Raw genomic sequence first — 20,522 nt, forward strand, 5'->3', positions numbered from 1 at the left:
GCCCTCACCTGCTCTTGGTAAATAAACATAGATGTGCAAGACAGTTATACATCTGAAACAAATCTCTTCTGCCACGTGTGTGAAACAATTGAGACAGAAAAAGGACTTTATAACTAGAAAAGATAAAATCCAAAAGGCATTGGGTACCTGCAGATTTACAGAATGACTGTCATCATCATTCTTGGGCCCCTGATGCTAAAAGAGACACACCTTGCCATCTCCACCTGGGAAGAACTTGTGCTGCAAAGAGAGAGAACATGATGAACTTCATAGGAGTTGAGAATTTGGCTCTGATTTCCTGGAGTCTGCCAGGTGGGGTCTTTAGCTGTTTGGAAAAGGAGGGTTTCTGCCTGGGACAGGTTATTGCTGGACGGACTTTCCTGCCACTTTCCCTGGAGGTGTGAATTTGATAGCAGTGATGCCTTGTAGATTCGCATTTCCTGGTTTGTGATGGAGGAACTTAATCTCCTGTTTAAGTTTCTAACTGCCGGGTCCCATAGGTCACCTTTACTTCACATCAGAAAAATAGAAAAGAATGGAAAGATAAAGAAAATCAAAATCATCTCACACATTAAACTCACGGCCTGTTATAGTCAGCACTGTAGACACTGAACTTGGAAGCTGCAAGGAGGGTGATTTTACCAAAAATGTTAAGTTCCAAAAATGTTAAACTCTAGAGAACAATGCTTAATTAACTGTCAGGGGTCGCTGTAAGGGAGATGCACGTCACAATGATAACCTATGCATACCCTAAGAATGACCCCACATAGCACTCGCACCTGAATGTGTGTTTGGAGTTCCAAGCTAAGGAATCTGGGAGTGGCCAACCCAGAGATTCATTCCTTATCTATGAGAAACATCTGAGCCCCCAACCAATCCTGTGAAAAACAGACCATACATGGGATTAAGGCCCTTTCTTCTCAGTTAAATGAAGGTTAAGTGGAAGCTGTTAAAGGGAGGATGTTGCATGAAAAATGCTATATAAGTGACATGCTTCTCATGAGTGACTGTGGTTATCGTGTTCTGCTGCCACTGGTCCCGTGGTTCTCCTATTCAGCCTGCTGCCACTGGTCTGTCCCAATATGTAAGTTCCCCTCTAAACCCTGTGGCAGCCGGGTGCAGTGGCTCACACCTGTAATCCCAGCACTTTGGGAGGCCAAGGTGGGCGAATCACCTGAGGTCAGAAGTTCGAGGCCAGCCTGGCCAACATGGCGAAACCCTGTCTCTAATAAAAATACAAAAATTAGCCAGACGTGGTGGCGCACGCCTGTAATCCCAGCTACTCGGGAGACTGAAGCAGGAGAATGACTTGAACCTGGGAGGCAGAGGTTGCATTGAGCTGAGATTGCTCCACTGCACTCCGGCCTGGGCGACAAAGCAAGACTCCATCTCAAAATAAAAATAAAAATAGGGCCGGGTGCGGTGGCTCAAGCCTGTAATCCCAGCACTTTGGGAGGCCGAGGCAGGTGGATCACGAGGTCAGGAGATCAAGACCATCCTGGCTAACACGGTGAAACCCCGTCTCTACTAAAAAAAAAAAAAAAAATACAAAAAACTAGCCGGGCGAGGTGGCACATGCTACTCAGGAGGCTGAGGCAGGAGAATGGTGTGAACCCGGGAGGCGGAGCTTGCAGTGAGCTGAGATCCAGCCACTGCACTCCAGCCTGGGCAGCAGAGCGAGACTCCTGCTCAAAAAAATAAATAAATAAAAATAAAAATAAAAATAAATCCTGTGTTGCATTCCCTGGTTCCAGGTCTCTTCTTCAGCTTCTCGGACCTGCTGCCATCCTCACTGGAATTAATGGGGGTTTGGCATGACAGTCACTCTTGGAATAATTGCAAGAATTTAAAACAATTATTATGAACATTATATATAGTCATGGAAAAGGCCAGAGACATGATGCCAAGTGAAAAAAAGTGAACATGTTGTATAATGATCAAAACAGGGTATTTAGCGTATGTATCACCTCACGCATTTATCATTTCTTTATCATGAGAACATTCAAAAGCCTCTCTTCTATATATTTTATAAGATACTACACCTTACTGTTACTAAATGTGAAAAAAATAAAAATTAAAAACCACACAAGAAAAAGAAGTGGGACACGAAGTTGTTCGTATTTTGCGTAGAATTTGTATGCAGATGGACATAAACCCTTGAAAAAATTTGCACACACACACGGTTCAGTTGCTCTGATTATGGTTGACCTTTTTTCCGCTCTTTTTCCAAGTTTTGTGTGGTTATATGTATTTGCGCATGCGTGCATAATTACCTATGTTTTAATGTATGTTGTGTATAAATCACATTATGTATATGCAAATGTATACAACATGTTTAATGAACAGAGGTCTTTAAGCATTTGGAAAAGACCAGATCTGAGCAGAGCAAGTGCAAAAAGAAAGTTTTTGTAGAATTTGGCATAAACTAAGGACTAAACTTTAACGTTAATCGATAAACGAGTGAATCTTACATTCTCTCCCACAGATGATTGTGCTTTAGTGAAGTAACTAGGATTTTTCTTCTTTCTGTGGAGATTCTAGATATAAATCACGGTTTTGTTTCCTTGGTTTAAATTACATTCCTCTTTGATCGTTACTTCACACAATGAAAAGATATTTCCTTGTGCAAAGTCGTGGTTAACTTCTCATAACCTCTGACAACAAAGAGCCCCTGTGTAAGGACACAGGAATTCCTCTTGGGATACAGGGAAGGCCCCCAGCTGAATCGTATCCAAGGAAGATGTTGCAAAGCTTGCAAAGCTTGTTCAGAAAAAGGAGCCCAGCTTGAGCTCTTTGCTTTCTATTCAGATATTGGTCCCATGTAGAGGTGGGGGTGGGAGTGGGGGAAACCCATCAAAGAAAAATGGAAAACAAACCTGACTGCGTTTACAGATTACAAGGAAAAGTTAATTCTTGCAACCAGTGTTAGAGCCAACTCAGGCTTATTATATTTAGAATTTAACTCCACTTGGAAAAAAAAAACTTTTTCCTTTCATGGAAGTTAAAGAAGGTAACACAAATAGCCTGTCCACTCTGGGTGTAAACTCTGAAGTATAAAACACCTGTCTGCAGAGAAGTCCTAGGCTGGCTGAGCCCACCTTGACCGTTCTTCCCCACCAATGAGTCCAGCATGTTCCCACCAGTTATTATCATGAACCGAAATCTCTCAGAGTCAGGCATTTGGCATGGTATTCACGGCCTCTCCCCACCTAACCCCAGCCCATCCTAGTGGATTTATCTCCCAGCATGCTTCCTTTTCCACAACCCACAACCCTTCCCTTCCTCCCATGCTTTAACTCCCCACAACGTTGTTGGGAGGACTTATAGAACAATCTAAAGCACCCACAAGTGGGTCTGGCATGTCCTGGTTTTCAGTAAATGCTGGTGCCCTTTTCCCTTATCTTTCCCTTTGCACAGAAAGTCTTCCTGTTAGAGGTACTTAAGTCTTGGGGCAATGATAGACCCTTTAACAGGGTGATGATGAGCAGAAATGAGCGGGGAGGAGAGTCTGCTCTCTCTGCCCTCTACCAGCCCCTCTTAGGGGCCCTGCCCTACCAGCCTACTCATCAAATGCTGCATATTAACAATTAGCCACAAGGCCGCGGCCACTTTTGTGCTTCTGACACCAGCTTACCCTGATTCATGCATTGTGTGTACACCTCATGTGAAGGAACAAAGGAACCTCAGAGAGGCTGACACATTTTCTCAAGGCCACACAGCTTGTAAGTAGTGGAGCCGATTCAAATTCAGGAGTTTCTGGCTCTAGAGCTCACCCCTCTTTTCCATTTGTGCTCAACTCCTATTAACGTCAATAGGGAAGGCACCAGGTTCAAGAGGTCGAAAAAAGACATCTAGAGCCAGCAAATGAGACATGGGGCTTATTTGGGGCCTACTTACAGGGGAGAGTCCAGTGGGGGCAAGCTGGACAACATAACCACAGTGCCCAGTGGTAGCGGACTAGGCAACTTGCAAACTGCATGCACTCTATACGGTATTTTCACTTACCATCCCCTTAATACCCTCCACCTGGCAACCTTTGTTTAACCCAAAACTCAGGCCTCAATCCCCTGTGCAGCACATCTTCCATGGGACAGGCCGGGTCTCAGATGTTTATCATAGATAAGAAAGGAATCTCTGAGTTGGTCACTCCTGGATTCCGTAGCTCAGAATACACATTATACAGGGTCATTCTAAGGGCATACTTAAATTATTGCCACCAGGTGCATTTATCCTGCACCACTATGCAAAAGTGCCTTCCCAAAGACCGACTTTTGGTCACCAGCAGCATTTGTCCCCAACACCTGTGGGTGGTCAAACAGTATCAGGAGAAGAAATACCCCTCCTAGTTCATGTAGGATGAAAACTAACATTCTACAAAGTAAAAATTCCATTCCACGTACAGATAAGTTACCTGGATAAATATCAAGCAAGAATCTATATGCTAACAGACCATGGAATGTTATCCTTCAGGAGTTTAATGTTGTACTTGAATATGCTGTAAAAAACACCATTTAAGAACGTGTAAGAAGCACTCTCCAATAGAACTTTCTGTGATGAGGAACATGTTCTGTGTCTATACTGTACAATACAGTAGCCACTAGCCACATGTGGCTTTTGAGCCCTTGAAGTATGGCTCGTTAGTGTAACCAAGGAGCTGAAATTTTAATGTATTTAATTTTAAGTAATTTAAGTAGCCATATGTGGTTAGTGTTTAACATTTTGACTGTGCAGCTCCAGAATATTCAGAAAGATTGATTGTAGGACACCACCCCCACTCCACTTTCATGGTGTTTTGCCTAGAATCTTTATTATATCATTGCATCTAATTATTTAGGTGCACCCACCCCGCTAAATTACAAGCTTGATGTCTTATTTATCTGGGCTGTGATCCCTACTAGCATATGATCTGGCCCACAACACTAGATGTTTAATAATTAATGTAAGTTGAATAAATGGATGTGAGCTGGCTCTTTCAGAAGCCAGATTGCTACTGCTTGCTATCATCTAATTCACTCTTTCTCATGACTTTCTCTTACGACTAGACTGGTCCCCAAATCTCCAGGTCAAGCCCAGTCTGCTCACCTGTAAGCACATTTTTCTTTTCTCAAATGAAATCGCTCTTTTAAGTGATTGTTTTGGTATTTGCCTCTTTCTCTCTAAATGCACACTTCTATTACGATTTCTTTGGTAGGGTTTTTTCCAGTAATAGGCATCATCTTCCACAGTGGAAGAAGCTACCACCTCCAGCCCCACCATACATAAGGAATGCCACCATTCTCCACTGAACCCCCCCACCTTTAATTTGGGTTAGAGGAATTTTATAACTATGTAAATACTATTGAAAGCTGAACCAGAGAGTGGATTGCCATTATATTTCCTTTGCTGTACAGCATTTTTCTGGAGGTAGCAAAGGGCTTGTTTCTCATTTACTGAATATTCTGTATACCTAGCACTGATTCAGCCTCAAATTATTTCCATGTTATATAAGTCTTTCCCTTTGGGACACTTTAGTTATTCCATCCATTTCATCTCTTAAAAGAAGGCCACCAGAGCCTTAGCTTCTCCAATCTGAACAGGCTGTGCCCTCTCTTGTACATACTGGAGGCATTCTGGGATCTCCCATCACCGTCATCCTTGGTAATACTTTTGCCTCTCTTGTGTGTTTAATGCCCTATTTTCTCTATCCCTCATCATTGCCTCCTGGTTTACTCCCTCGCTTGTTTTTTATATCTTCCAGTAGCTTCTCATAGCCTGAGAAAAGATATATGGATGATAAATGTTTTGAGACCTTTCACATCTGAAAATGTCTTTATCCTACCCTCTCACTGAATTGGTAGTTTGGCCAGATTTAGAATTATTTGTGGGTATGTATGTTTAAGAAGTCCAGGATCATGCTGATGCCAAGCTCTTCGTATATCATTGGGTTTGTTTTTGTTTTTTTCCTGGAAGGCTACTGGATCTTCACTTTTATCCTACTTCGGAAATATCTCAGTGATGTATCTTAGTTTTGATTCTTTTTTAAAACATTATATGGGGCAATGGCTGAGTCCTTTCAATCCAGAAACTCATGTCCTTCAATTATGTAAAATTTTCTCAAATTATTTTGAGATAAATTCCTTCCCTTCTTTTGTTTGTTCTCTCTTCCTGCAACTCCTATTATTTGGATACTGGACCTCCTGATTGGTCTTCTAATTTTTCTTTTATCTTTTTTATTCAATTTTAAATGACTTTATCTATTTTGCTAATTTATGTGAGATTTCTTCACCTTTTTCTTCTAGATTCTCTATTTAAATAGTTGTTTTTGCTGTCTTGTTTTAATTTCAAGGAGCTTCTCTTTGTTCTCTGATTAAAAAAAAAAAACATAGCTTTGCGTTTGGGGGAACAAGTAACACGATGAGGATGTTATTGTCAGTGGTTTGGGGTCTGGTTTGGGGGTTGGTTTTTTGTTTGTTGTTTGGGGTTTTCTTTTTTCTATTCTTTGTTTCCTCCAAGTGCTTTTTGTTGGTGGCTTGGTTGTTTTTTGTTTTTTGTTTTTTTGTTTTTGTTTTTTTGAGATGGAGTTTTGCTCTTGTTGCCTAGGCTGGAGTGCGATGGTGCAATCTCAGGGGCGCAACCTCTGCCTCCTGGGTTCAAGTGATTCTCCTGCCTCAGCTTCCCAAGTGGCTGGAATTATAGGCATGTGCCACCACACCTGGCCAATTTTTGTATTTTCAGTAGAGATGGGGTTTCTCCATGTTGGTCTGGCTGGTCTCAAACTCCTGACCTCAGGTGAGCCACCCGCCTCGGCCTCCCAAAGTGCTGGGATTACAGGCATGAGCCACCGCACCTGGTCAGGTTGCTTGGTTTTAATCTCTATCTTTATGGTAGAGACTTTTGTTGGATGTCTGGAGGACAACTAGAGGGCAGCTGCCGGGCATTCTCACAGAACCAAGGAGGGGAGCAGGCTGCAGTCCCCAACATTCCCTGTGCACATGTTCACTTAATCCTTCTGGTTTTGGTATGAAACCCCTGCCCTCCACTGTGTCCTCTACTGTTGTTTCCAGTCCAGAAACCCCGTTTCACCCTGTCCCGACACTCAACCTGTATTCTTTGGCTGAGATGGAAAGTAGAAACCACTCTAAGGAGTGCAGGAAGCGATTTGGTAACCTGACTTCTTCTTAAAAACCTTCCAAACTATTCTTATTTTAGTCCTTCATAATTCACTCTTACTTTCCTTGGGACTTTAAGGATTCTACCATCTAAATTGGGCTAATCCTTTGTTTTCCAGAGTGCTGATTTATGAGGTCAGTGACTTCGCTTTCTGTTTTTACCTCCTCTATTGCTCTCCCTTTGGGTTTCTGCCTTTGTTTCAATGGGAGGTAGTCGGACGCATTTGTCCCGTCCACCACCTTTCTGTTGTCATCCCCCCATTCATCGTCATCATCGTTTCAGCTCAGTAGGTTAACTGCTGACTTCAGGATCTCTGAAGCTCTGCATATTGTCCTCCTGCCAACTGTCTCGTTTATGGAACCACCGCTCTTCCATTCTGTCAGCCTCCAAAACTATGGATAATTCTAATAATTCCTTCTTTTGTCATACAAATTCCTTCTTCCATGGAAATCTGGAATTTTTTCCCCTTAAAATATAGTACATATTTACAGAAGTCCTGCTTTGTATTTCTTTTTGAAGAAATAAAGATAATGAGATCTGATCCTTAGATTCAAGGAGCTTCCATTGTAGTGGCAGGGAGAAAAACTGAAAACTAATAGGTAATGAGGAGGAGGATGGGGATGATGACAATAACAGTGATGAATCAAGAAACAGCCAACACTGTTGAAATTACTTTGTACCAACTACTGTGCTCCATACCTTACTGTGTTCTTTCACTTAATCCTAACTACTGTCTGAAAAAGGTACTATTATCATTGTCATTTTATGCATAAGAGCTAGTGAGGCTACGTAACTCTTGTATAATACTATGTGTAATAAACATATAAACCAATGAGCTAAGAGAAACCAGAGGCGGTAGAAATTAATTCAAAAATCCAAGAAATCTTGTAAAAAATAACTTTCAAATTTGCTCCTTCCTCTGGATTCCCTTTGATGCCACCACATGCCAGGCTCTTTTCATCTCATCATTAAATTCAAAGGGTAAACTCTTAGCAAGTCTTTCTGTGCCCAACCCTTTTCATTTTCTCTGCTTACTACTGGTAGGTCATGCTTTCTAATATATTGCTTTCATCCTGTCATTCGCCACTTCAGAACATAATTTGTTTGCCAATCACATCATATTTGGTCTTCTGGACCTACTTTCAAAGGCCCCAATAACCTGGCCACATATGCCATATCCATCTTGTAACAACAGAGTCTCGCTCTATTGCTCAGCTGGAGTGCAGTGGCACGATCTCCGCTCACTCCAAGCTCCACCTCCTGGGTTCACACCATTCTCCTGCCTCAGCCTCCCAAGTAGCTAGGACTACAGGCGCCCACCACCACACCCGGCTAATCTTTTGTCTTTTTAGTAGAGATGGGGTTTCACTGTATTAGCCGGGATGGTCTCGATCTCCTGACCTTGTGATCCACCTGCCTCGGCCTCCCAAATTGCTGGGATTACAGGCGTGAGCCACAGCACCCAGCCTCTGCCTAATTCATTTCTACCCATCTCTCATGGCCTCATTTTTCTATAAAGCCTTTCCTGGCAGCTTTGTTGCAGTGGGATTCCTTCTTCTCCCAAACTCCCACAATGCTTAGTGCTGATTGACTGTACCAGGCGTCAGGTCTTCCCCATGTACAAGCCAGTGTCATGCCAGTGCTAGCTAGCCCATCAAATGAGTTATTTATACTTGTTTCTATGTATGGAAACACATATTTTCCAGGCACCAGCAATATACCAAAAAATATTTATTTTTGAAAAGATTTATTATTTCAAAAAATCATTCTGGGAAAAATTAGAACTTCTTTGATGCATCTTATTTCATGGCTATTGTTATTTCAACACCTGATCTTTATAGTTCTTGGAGCTCATAAAATTCTTACTTTATCCCTGGATATTGTTAGTTTCATCTTAGAAGGACTTCTTTGTATAACTGTGCACAAAGTAGATACTTGTTCAATATAGGGTATTGTTTGTGAAATTTTTGCATAATATATTGCTGAAATAAATATAGAATTAAATGCCACATTTCATTAAATATTAGATGCCATCAACTGTAACATGTACCATTATCTTATATAACATAAAGATAGAAAATGCTGCCAATGTAACCATGATATGCCAATGATTGTGAGGTACATTCCAATTCCAGATATGTTAAAAGGTAAATGAATACATGTACATCTTAGAATCATTAAAATATGAGCATTGTTGTGTTATAATATTATACATTGGTATTAGGCATCTTTAAATTGCCAATGATATTTTTAAGTCAAATTTTTAAAAAACATGCAAGGTACCACCTATATGCAAGTCACTGTGCCAGGAGACACAATGTGCAGATAAACATTGATGAAACCATGGCCTTCTCTCCTGAGGGTTTATAGTCTGATAGAGGAAACATTGTAGAAATGAATTACATACTATAATCCAAGGCGGAAAGTGATCAGAGCTGTCCACCTTGGTAGAGTGATATAGTTTGGTTGTGTCCCCACCCAAATCTCATCTTGAATTGTAGTTATCATAATCCCCACGTGTTGTGGGAGGGACCCAGTGGGAGGTAATTGAATCATAGGAGTGGGTTTTTCCCATGGTATTCTCATGATGGCAAATAAATCTCATGAGATCTGATGTTTTTGTAAAGGGCAATTCCCCTGCACACACTGCCCTGCCTCCTGACATGTAAGATGTGCCTTTGCTTCTGCTTCACCATCCGCCATGATTGTGAGGCCTCCCCAGCCATGTGGAACGGTGAGTCCATTAAACCACCTTTTCTTTATAAATTACCCAGTCTCAGAATTTATTGATAGCAGTATGAAAATGGACTAATACAAAGAGTTTAAAGATCCTTTAGAAATATTTATTTATTTATTTATTTATTTATTTATTTATTTATTTAGAGACGGAGTCTCACTGTCACCCAAGCTGGAGTGCAGTGATGCAGTCTTAGCTCACTGCAAACTCCGCCTCCCAGTTCAAGTGATTCTCCTCCTCAGTCTCCCAAGTAGCTGGGACTACAAGCATGTGCCACCACGCCCAGCTAATTTTTGTACTTTTAGTAGAGACAAGGTTTCACCATGTTGCTCAGGCTGGTCTCGAACTTCTGACCTCAGGTGATCCACCCACCTCGGCCAAAGTGCTGGGATTACAGGCATGAGCCACCATGCCAGGCCTAGAAATATTTTAAATAGAGTAATTATGTTTACTTTGGAATTTTTTTAAGTCTTCCTGGAGAAAGTAGTGTGTGAAATGAGTTTTGAAGGATAAATAGAATTTTGCAAAGTATTGATTGATAAGGAGGTATGTCAACTGGGGGAAATAATATGTGCAAACACACAGAAGCATTGGCATTAAAGAATAATGAAAAGTCTAGTTTGGCTGGAAATGGAAAGTAGCTAGAGGAGTTACCCAGATACACTAGGAAGGCCATGGATGTCGTATTGTAGAAGGTCTTGAATGCATAGCTGAGGATATTTAAGATTTGGTAGGAAATACAGAACCACTTAAGGTTTTTTAACAATGCAGTGGTTTAATGAGAGGTTTCCATTGCATAGCTGGCTCCATCTCATGTTTTAGATTCCAGTTTAAATGCTACCCTCTCAATGGGTCCAACCCTCACTCTAAGTAGATTCTCACCTGTAACTCCAAATTGCCACATCCAGTTGGTATCCTAGGAAGCACTTACCACTGGTTTTGATCTGTCTACCAACCACCTAGTCAGCTGCATGGTAAGGTGTTCTATTCCCCTTTTGTACTCTCAGTGCTTAGCACTCCACATGGTACACCTTAGGCACTCAGTAACAGCTCACTAAATGTGAAGACATCTGAGAGTAGCTTCTAACAGACAGCTGGGTACTTTGTTCAAAACAAAAACAAGAATTATGTGATGTTTTCAATTCATAGAGGACACTCTGAGACAGGAGGCCAGGAAACAAGTCCTGACTCCTCCCCACCGATTCCTTGCATGGCCCTGGGTATGTCACTAAGATTCATGCCCTCTGGTTTCTTTATCTTTCCAAAAATGGTTGTGGAGGAACTGACTGCTAAGGTCTTCTCTTCAGAAATGCTGCATCACCCACATGGAAAATATGGGTCTGGTGCTTAGGAGACAACGGGTGTGGCTCGAGAGGTAGATTTTGGATTTGTTCTACAGGGAATACAGTATAATCAAAGTCAAGATAAAGATCCAGTTTTTAAAATGGTCTCGATTCTCTGCACAGCATTTGATGTTGTTGGGCTGGTAGCTGTTCTCTTCAGCTGAGGCACTGTAGAGCCTTGTACCTCAAACCTTTTCTACTGCTGCTTGTCTGTTTCTTTCACCGAGAACCCTTCAGCCCATAGATGTAGATGTTCAAATCCTGTGGTTCTGCCTTCTTCCCTCTTCACATCTCACTCCCTGGAGTGACTCCTAATACTCCATGGAAATTCTTGTTCCCCCTGAGTCTCCTCCTTAAACATCAAGCAATCCAGAATATTTACTGTTCCCATCAGGCTGTCATTCTGTAGGACACACCACCTGGCATCCCACCCTATTCTTTCCACGTTTCATTAAATTTTCTAACAGTCTTTCACTACAGTTTTTGTTACCTAAAGCCTGCAGTTTCCTGTACATAGCATAGGGCTTGTCACACAGTAGGAGTTCAAAATTCTTTGTTGACTAAATGATACTCCATTCTTTCTGCCTCATCTCTGTCACATTCCCCTTGCCTAAAAGACCCTCCCGACACACCTGGTCACTATTAGTTTTTCTTTTTTCTTTTCTCTTTTTTTATGTTTTTGTTTTTGTTTTTGTTTTGAGACAGAGTTTTACTCTTGTTGCCCAGGCTAGAGTGCAGTGGTGCCATCTCGGCTCACTGCTACCTCTGTCCCCGGGGTTCAAGCATTCTCCTGCCTCAGCCTCCTCTGTAGCCGGGATTATAGGCGTCCGCCACCATGCCAGGTTAATTTGTTGTATTTTTAGTAGAGACGGGGTTTTACCATTTTGGCCAGGCTGGTCTCGAACTCCTGACCTCAGGCGATCCGCCTGCCTCAGCCCCGCTATGTGCTGGGATTATAGGTGTGAGCCACCACACCCAGCCCCTTTATTAGTTTTTCATCCGATATGATTCCTGTCTGTTTCAGTGCCTGGCTCAGGTGCTGTCAGCTTCTTGAAACCGCCCAGTTACACTCTCTTCCCTATCTGAGTGGCCTCAGGATTTTGTTGATGTCCTTTTGATGGCATTGTTTGTACCCTGAATGATATTGTAGTTGGTTGTAAGCTCTTCTCACCTCCTTGCTCTCCCCTGCTACAGGGTTATCTCCCTGCAGGCATGAACTTGCCTTTCTCCTGTCTTCCTTATCAAGTAATATTTAAATTGAATTCTGAGTGCTATGATAAAAAATAAGAATAATAGAATAATTGTGTGACATTTGAGCAATGTATTAGCTCTTAAGGAGTTATTGAACAATTTTAAAAAATAATAACCAAGTGAAAAGATTTCGCTAACAAGAATATAAAATTAAATCACTGAAAGGATGTAAAACCATTCCAATATCATAAGACAGAGCTCGTTATCTCGATATATAGTCTACTTGGGAGTGGAATAAGAGCATTTCTTGAAAATGATGTGTCCATATGTAGTAAATTATTCTAATAATCACAGAGAATTGGATAAAAATCTGAACACTTGTTTTACTTTCTTAAGTTCTATACATCATAAACAAAGATGTTTTCTAAATCGTGTATTTTATTGAAATACCACACATTTATTCGTTAAACTTTGCTTGTTTTTGTTGTTGTTTTGTTTTTTGTGGGATTTTTCACTTAGTCAAAACTTTGTCCATCAGAGAAGAGGCACATTGTCATGTAATGTTTATCAACAGTATTAACAACTAGAATGTTTTAGTTCATTCAGACTGCTTTAAGAAAATACCAGAAAGTGGGTGGTTTATAAACAACAGAAATTTCTCAGAGTTGGGGAAGCTGGAAAGTTCAAGATCAAGGTGCCAGCCGATTTGGCATCTGGTGAGGACCTTCTTCATAGACAACCATCTTTCGCTATAACTTCATAAGGCAGAAAGGGCAAGGCAGCTCTCTGGGATCTCTTTTATAATGGCACTAATATTATCCCCAGAGGGCGGCGCCTCCTAATACCATCACACTGGGGATTGATTTCAACATATGAATTTGCAGGGACACAGACATTCAGTCCATAGTAGGTGGCTTTCGGTTATTGGACAACTCCAACATTTCTAGTGTGTGATCAACAGTTTATATGATGTTCCATTTAAATCTCACTGTAATATTATTTTACATACTGAAATTGTGGTTAACTGTGAGTTGATTGCTGAGTGTCAGGAGCTGGGCTGCAAACCCCAGCCTGATAAATGTGAAACCCCTTGCCTTCCTGGGCAAACTGTTCCAAGCCAGGAACTCCTTCCCCACATTACTGCCCAGTGCCCTTTAGGAAACGCTTCCTTCAGTCACACTCACAATACTATCTGGCTGTAAAAAGGAGGCAACCCACAGATCTCAATGTTCAACTTTTTTGTTGTTGTAGGAAGAGAAGTTAAACTTCGAGAGAAACCTAACAGACAATCTCCACACAGGTAAGCTATTTTATTTTATCTTTCCATGCTTTGGTGGGAAAATCTATTCTCTTCCCTTTCCATTAAATTCTCTATCATTTGGTCTTCTGCTACAGTTTTTAATACCTAAAACCTTAAAGCCAGTAGACAGAGCAGTCCCCATAGTCTCTTTCTTTCTGGCCCACTCAGGTTCGAGTAGAATTGCTGTTTCCTTTTTATGTTTGTTTTTCAGAGATGCAATTCTAAAACGAGTATGATAATGCATGGTTCAACAAAGTCTCTACACTGAAAGATTTCCAGTTAATCTATCCCCCCATCTCCAGGCAGTTTCAAGCTTCTCCAGTTAATGTCCATGCCTCAGAACAGTGGCTCTCAGCATGTGCTCCCAGGACCTATGGCATCAGCCTCACCTGGGAACTTGCTAGAAATTCAGTTTCTCAAGCCCCATCTCAGACCCACTAAATCAGAGGCTCCGGGATAATGACTGGCCCTCAAGATGATTCCAGTATACTCTCCTGTTTAGGACCCAGGTACTGTGAATACAGACCTTCCTTCTCTTTATTTCTCTCTGAGTCTCCCTCCCAAGCCCTTGACCATTTCCATCTTTAGCCGAACTTGTAATATAATCTTCTATATATTTCACTCCAGTGGAACCAGCCTGGTCCCCTCACTCTGTGTCTCCTGAAAGTGGTGCATGGATTATTCTTGTTCCCCTTTGCAAATTCTAGATGGTCAAGCGGCCTCCGATCTGCAAACCTTATCTTCCTTTGAGGTTCATGCCATTGGCCTATTCTGTCCTTTTCCCTACTTGTTGCCATCATCTGGGGACTTCCCAGCTGCTCCAGATCATTCAATACCATAGGCCCAAAGCCCTTCTGACTTTCTGCACTCGAGTCATCCTCACTTCCACTACATTTCACTTTCCATGGCCACATCCTGGACCATGTCCTTCATTGTAGACACTAATGTACCAATGCCACCATCTCTTATGGCTCCAAATTCCTCATGCTTAAGGATGCCAGGTCACCGGTCTTGCTTTTGTTCCCCCAACCTCATTAGGATCCTCACACACAGGACTCTTTCTTCTTCCTTAGCTAACCTCTTGGCCACACAGCCCTACCCATTTAGTGCAGGCTCCAGGTCCATTGCTTCAACCATGCTTGCCAGCACTCTTGAGACCCAAATCCCGTTGCCTTATACCTCAACCTGGGACGAGGGTAGTAACCCACATTCTATGGGCCTTTACCTGGATTGCTGGGCACTGCTGGGAGAGGGAAAGAATGCCAGAACTACATGCACTGGCATCACTCAGATTTTTGGTGGCCAGCTGAGGCCAACCCTCAGCACTGCTCAGCTGCCTTTCAGTGGTTGCTCTTCCCTTCCACCACACACCATTCCAAACCTTGTCACTTTGAGCTTTCACATCTAGTCCTTCCAGCAGACACCTTGCCCTCTACATCAAGAAACTCACAGCTTACAGTCCTCCAGCTTCCCACCCTGCATCTAGAAATGTCTCCACTTAAAATCACCCTTGCCTCTTTCCCTCTAGGCTCCAAGGGAAAAGTGTATATCTCTACATCTTTCTAAGTTGTATTTCTTCACTAGTGATCTTGACTTGATCCTAGTTTTTCCCCCATTCTTTCTACTATTCTCAATCTCTTTCAACTATCTTTTTCCTCCTTGGCTTAGAAAATGTATTTACCTTTCACCTGCTACAAAACCGTCCTATAATCCTATATCCTTGTCCACTGTGACTGTTCCCTTCGTCTTTTCCATCCCAGCCAAGCTCCATAAGAATTCTGTCTCCTCCTTTTCATATGCCCCATGCATTCCTCAACCTGCTGCACCCCAGCATGCACCTCCACCGTTCTACAACCTTCCTGCATTTCCCACTAACACCCTCCTTGATATGAAATTCAGGTGCACTGTTCCATCCTTTCCTTATCTCTGAGGCATCTGACACTGTTTGATGGAAGACTCTCTCCTCTCCTGCTTCTTGATAATAAAGCCTGATTGCCCCCTCCCTCTCTGAGCATTTTTCCCAATCCTCCTCATATGCTCATCCTCCTCTGCCTGAGAGCAAACAAGCAGAGTTAAGACTTGCAGGCGACTTGCTGGCTCCGCCCTCATGAGTTGAATAGTTGAGAAGGCAGGAAAGACGTCAAAAAATGAATGAAATAAAACTGTAAGTTGCGCTAGGAATGTAAAGTGAAAGGTGACATGAGGTGGAATAACAGGGTTTTAAACTGGCTGGTTTAGATGGGGTGGGGTGAGAAGGCAAAGGAAATAGTCTATGACAAGGTCCTTGAGATCAGGAACAAAACATCAACTTTAAAGACTTGAAAGAAGGCCAATGTGGCCAGGGAAAGAAAGGGGGAACAATGCACCAGAAAGCTGTGTATGTGATAGAAAAGACTTCATCTATTATTGTATAAGTTTCTTATTAATTTTAAGTGAGTTACTGCAGTCGATAATCATAATTCACTGGAGTTATGTTCTCTAAAGTCACTTCAAACAAGGAGTTAGTGAACACTGCACCATTGCTCTCAAGGGAAATATGGGGTTAGGTTCCTACAAGCCTCTGGTCACAATATTTTCATCAACCGATCAATATATAACCTTGTTTTATGTGTGTTTCAGTTGTTAAAGCACTTTATTTGCATATGTATTGTTAATTCATTAACATTGAACTCAGGGCTAACAGCACTATGACTCATTTCTGAACAAAGCTTGTCTAACACACACGTTTTCTCTGTAAGACATATCACAGTGTTCTTGCACCTAGGACCACTAGACAACACATCAGCACTATGCCTGGGGCCATTTTTAACAGTGACATCACCAACAAAAAACACAAAATGCAAACAATGGGGCCATGAGAAGACACCCATTTACAGTATAGCACAGTGCCATCTTATTTGAGCTCAGCTAGAAACATAAGCGTCTAATGATTCAAAATATTTTGCCATTCTGCACATACCCAGGAACAGCCACATAAGCACCATGAGTATTGAAATTAATGTTAGTAAGTCAGTGAATTCACTAATATAGACTCCACAAATAATGAGAACCAAGTGTATATGTAAAGCATATCGATGAACACCAGGTACGTAAGTAGGACTATGTACATTTGATATTTTAATCATCTTCATTATTGCATGCTACTAAATATCCTAACAGCATGAGATACCTCTGAACAATTTTAGGCAGGGGAAGTGATAATGATCCAGATTCATGGCCTAAAAAGATCATGACTCCTTTGTGGCAAATATATTAGCCAGAGATACTAGCAGGTATAGGTGATAGTAAGGTGATGTTGCAGTTAGTAATCCAGGTATGAAAGAGATGATGCTGTTGGAGAACAAGGCAGTGGGAGTGCACATTTTTCTCCTGGAATGTGCTCTGGAATCTACCAGAACCACTATCTGCCCATCTTTGTCCACAAGCCTTTTCTAATCTTCCTACGGTTACTCTGGAGCTCCTGGTCCTAGATAGCATATTATATGACATATTTGAATCTAGTACTTATGGCACTGTATTAGTCATCCATCTATATACCTGTCTCCTTTCCTGGACAGTAAACTCTTTCTACATCCCTGGAATCAAGTTCGGTGCTTGATACATAATAGGTGCTCAGGAAATACCTGTTGCCTGAATAGTTGGTGAGTCATTTAACAAACAGCAGAGATCTTCTACCTCTCAGTGTCTTAGCAATTAGCAGAGTGTCTTATCCCTGGTAGGGGGTGTTTAAGGCCTCTAAACCGTGCTCAGTCTTTCCAAGTGCAAAACCTATTTTTACTCTAAAGGAACATTGGGTTCCAACTCTGCACACGTAGGTTCACCTACAAGTAGGGGACAAATTGTGCGTTTTTTCTTGTCTTCCGACCAGTTCTTGCTTCCAGTCTTGAGTCCGGAAGCACATTCATAAAATAAAATAGTTGGGTGGGATGACTTCTAAGATTCTTTCAAATCAGGGCCCTATCAGGGTAGTCTGCTAAGGCTACCATAACAAAGTACTCTAGACTGGGTGGCTTAAACAAAAGAACTTTATTTTCTCAGAGTCCCGGAGGCCAGGAGGTCCAAGATCAAGGTGTCGGCAAATTCGATTCCTGGGAGAGTTCTTTCCGGCTTGCAGATGCTGCCTGCCCACTGTGTCCTCACACAGCCTCTCCTCAGTGTGCTCTGGACTCACCAGCACCGTTCACTTGCACTCACAAGCCTTTGCTAATCTTCCTGAGGTTGCTCAGGAGGAAGTGCTCGCTCTCCTCTTCTCATAAGGCCACCAATCCTCTTAGGTTAGGACCCCACCCTGATGACCTCATTTAACCTTAATTACCTCCGGAAAGCCCTATCTCTTATTACACTCACAATGAGTTAGGGTTTCAACATGTGAATTTAGGGGAAGACACAATTCAGTCCACAGTGGATACTGTAAGATTCTGGGAATTGCCCTGAAATAGTTTATTCCAAGCAGGTGGCTCTGAGCTGTGCTTCCTTTTAAATCTATTTGCAGCCTTATGAGACTATGTTATATAAACTCCTCTCCACATGGCCACCTCCAAAACTTCCTCAGCATTTTTGGAACTTAACTTTGTCCAAATGCTTCAAGTTTCTTCCAGACGTCTGCCATCTCCCTGATATGGCTACTTAGCAAAATCAGAGACATTCCCTGTGATGGAGACACACCTCAGTTCCCACGTGGTTCCAGGGAAGATTTGGTCAAAACATTGCCCATTTCTACACAGTGTCTAAAAGGAACTAGCACCCAATGGTTAAAAAATATTCTCAGCCAGGGACGGTGGCTCACCTCTGTAATCCCAGCGCTTTGGGAGGCCAGGACGGGTGGAACACCTAAGATCAGGAGGTCAAGACCAGCCTGGCCAACATAGTGAAACCCTATCTCTACTAAAAATACCAAAACTTAGCCGGGCGTGGTGGTAGCCGCCTGTAATCCCAGCTATTCAGGAGGCTGAGGCAGGAGAATCACCTGGACCTGGAAGGCGGAGGTTGCAGTGAGCCGAGATCGCACCACTGCACTACAGCCTGGGTGACAAGAGTGAGACCCTGTCTCAAATTAAAAAAAAGAAAGGAAAAAAGTCAATATTCTCACAGACGATTGCCATGAACATACAAGCAGCCAACATTTCCTAAGAACCTGCTGTTTGCCAGACATACATCGCCAGGCCTGTCACATGTTTAAGTCATGTGATCCTCATAGGACCCTGACTAGTACTTCTGGTAATGCAGCCATAAAAATGAAAGTGTCCATGCACTGATGCCAGGGGTGTCTGACTTTTTTCTTTTTTTTTTAGACAGAGTCTCGCTGTTATCACCCAGGCTGCAATGCAGTGGCACGATCTTGGCTCACTGCAACCTCCGCCTCCTGGATTCAAGTGATTCTCCTGCCTCAGCCTCCCAAGTAGCTGTGATTACAGGTGTCTGCCACCATGCCCAGCTAATTTTTGTATTTTTAGTGGAGACAGGGTTTCATCAGGTTGGCCAGGCTGGACTCGAACTCTTGACCTCGGGTGATCCACCCGCTTCGGCCTCCCGAAGTGCTGGGATTATAGGTGTGAGCCACTGCGCCCAGCCCAGTGTCTGACATTTTTAAGCAGATCCCTTAGTAATGATTGATGCTGAGCTTGTTAGAAACACAGGCTGTCAGGCCCCACTCAGAGCCAGGTGGATTCCTCACGACCCAGTGCCCTGTGCTCCTATCGGTCTACAGGATTCCACCCCGTACATACACACACACACACACACACACACACACACACACACACACACACGCTAGTCTTTATTCATTAATGAACTACATCTTGTCTACTCCAAACAGGAGCCTACTTCCAGGAATTTACAGTCCAGAGAATAGGGACGTAGCTTCTCAAACTTTTTCCTTAAACTGTCCCCACGAGGGTATAGGAGGATCTGGGAGGCTGGGGAGTGTGGAGAGGATGACCACAAGCTACTGGCAGAACTTGACATCTCCGTGTGCCTTCTGTTTCATTCTAGTCATTCACGCAAATGTTACCTTTTCACCCATGATATTCTGAGTTAATTTTAGATAACAAACAATGGGCTTCTCCCCACAAAACCTTCGCATGGGGCCGTATTTATTTTGTGGCTTACCTTTCCCTCCCAGCTCATGACCATGTACCCTCATGTAGAAGGGGGTGCTCTGAGATTGGCTTATACCACGGGCAGCCCCTGGATCTGGGAGAAGGGCAAGGTCAGCCACGGAGGAGGAGCAGCACCAGATCTAACCTGGGGGAAGGAACTGGACCCCCTGGGCTCCATGGACACCTTCCTCCCCCAGGCTTTTTCACAGAGTTACTGTCCAAATGTACAGTGGGCAGAGACCAACCCAGATGGAGTTGTGATGTGCAGTCATTGTGTGAAGAGGCCTCTGTAGAATTTCGGGAGCCTTTTGACCCCACCATTGCTTGGCCAGACCAGAATAAACCCCATGTCCAGCCAGTGCTAGAGAAAGCCCTGGCCTCATCAGGCTTAAAGGTGACAGTAACTGTGATGGTTAATATTGAGTGTCAACTTGATGGGATTGAAGGATGCAAAATATTGTTCCTGGGTGTGTGTGTGTGAAGGTGTTGCCAAAGGAGATTAACATTGGAGTCAGTGGACTGGGGAAGGCAGACCCACCCTCAATCTGGGTGGGCACCAGCTAATCAGCTGACCGCGAATATAAAGCACGGAGAAAAACGTGAAAAGGCGAGACTAGCCTAGCCTCCCAGCCTACGTCTCTCTCCTGTGCTGGATGCTTCCTGCCCTTGAACATCAGACTCCAAGTTCTTCAGTTTTGGGACTT

The 20,522-nt window shown here is 42.8% G+C and overlaps 1 protein-coding gene across 9 annotated transcripts in view; it reads left to right on the forward strand.

Moving 5' to 3' along the window:
- PGCKA1 (PDCD10 and GCKIII kinases associated 1) overlaps positions 1-20,522 on the forward strand; it is a 135,248-nt gene that overhangs the window by 90,038 nt on the left and 24,688 nt on the right. For 3 of the 9 annotated variants that reach the window (XM_074039520.1, XM_065544860.2, XM_065544859.2), the window contains exons 2-3: positions 13,672-13,720; positions 19,012-19,134. The exons of 2 other annotated variants lie outside the window; for them this stretch is intronic. In XM_074039520.1, the coding sequence (XP_073895621.1) occupies positions 13,672-13,720; positions 19,012-19,096 (134 nt within the window). In that variant the 3' untranslated portion in view covers positions 19,097-19,134. Of the gene's footprint in view, positions 1-13,671; positions 13,721-13,931; positions 14,230-19,011; positions 19,135-20,522 lie in introns of all 9 variants that reach the window. 4 more of the 9 variants (XM_045392236.3, XM_045392235.3, XM_015450236.4 and 1 more) reach the window with 2 other exon arrangements.

This window comes from Macaca fascicularis, chromosome 5 (assembly GCF_037993035.2).
Source record: "Macaca fascicularis isolate 582-1 chromosome 5, T2T-MFA8v1.1".
NCBI classification, from domain to species: Eukaryota; Metazoa; Chordata; class Mammalia; order Primates; family Cercopithecidae; genus Macaca; species Macaca fascicularis.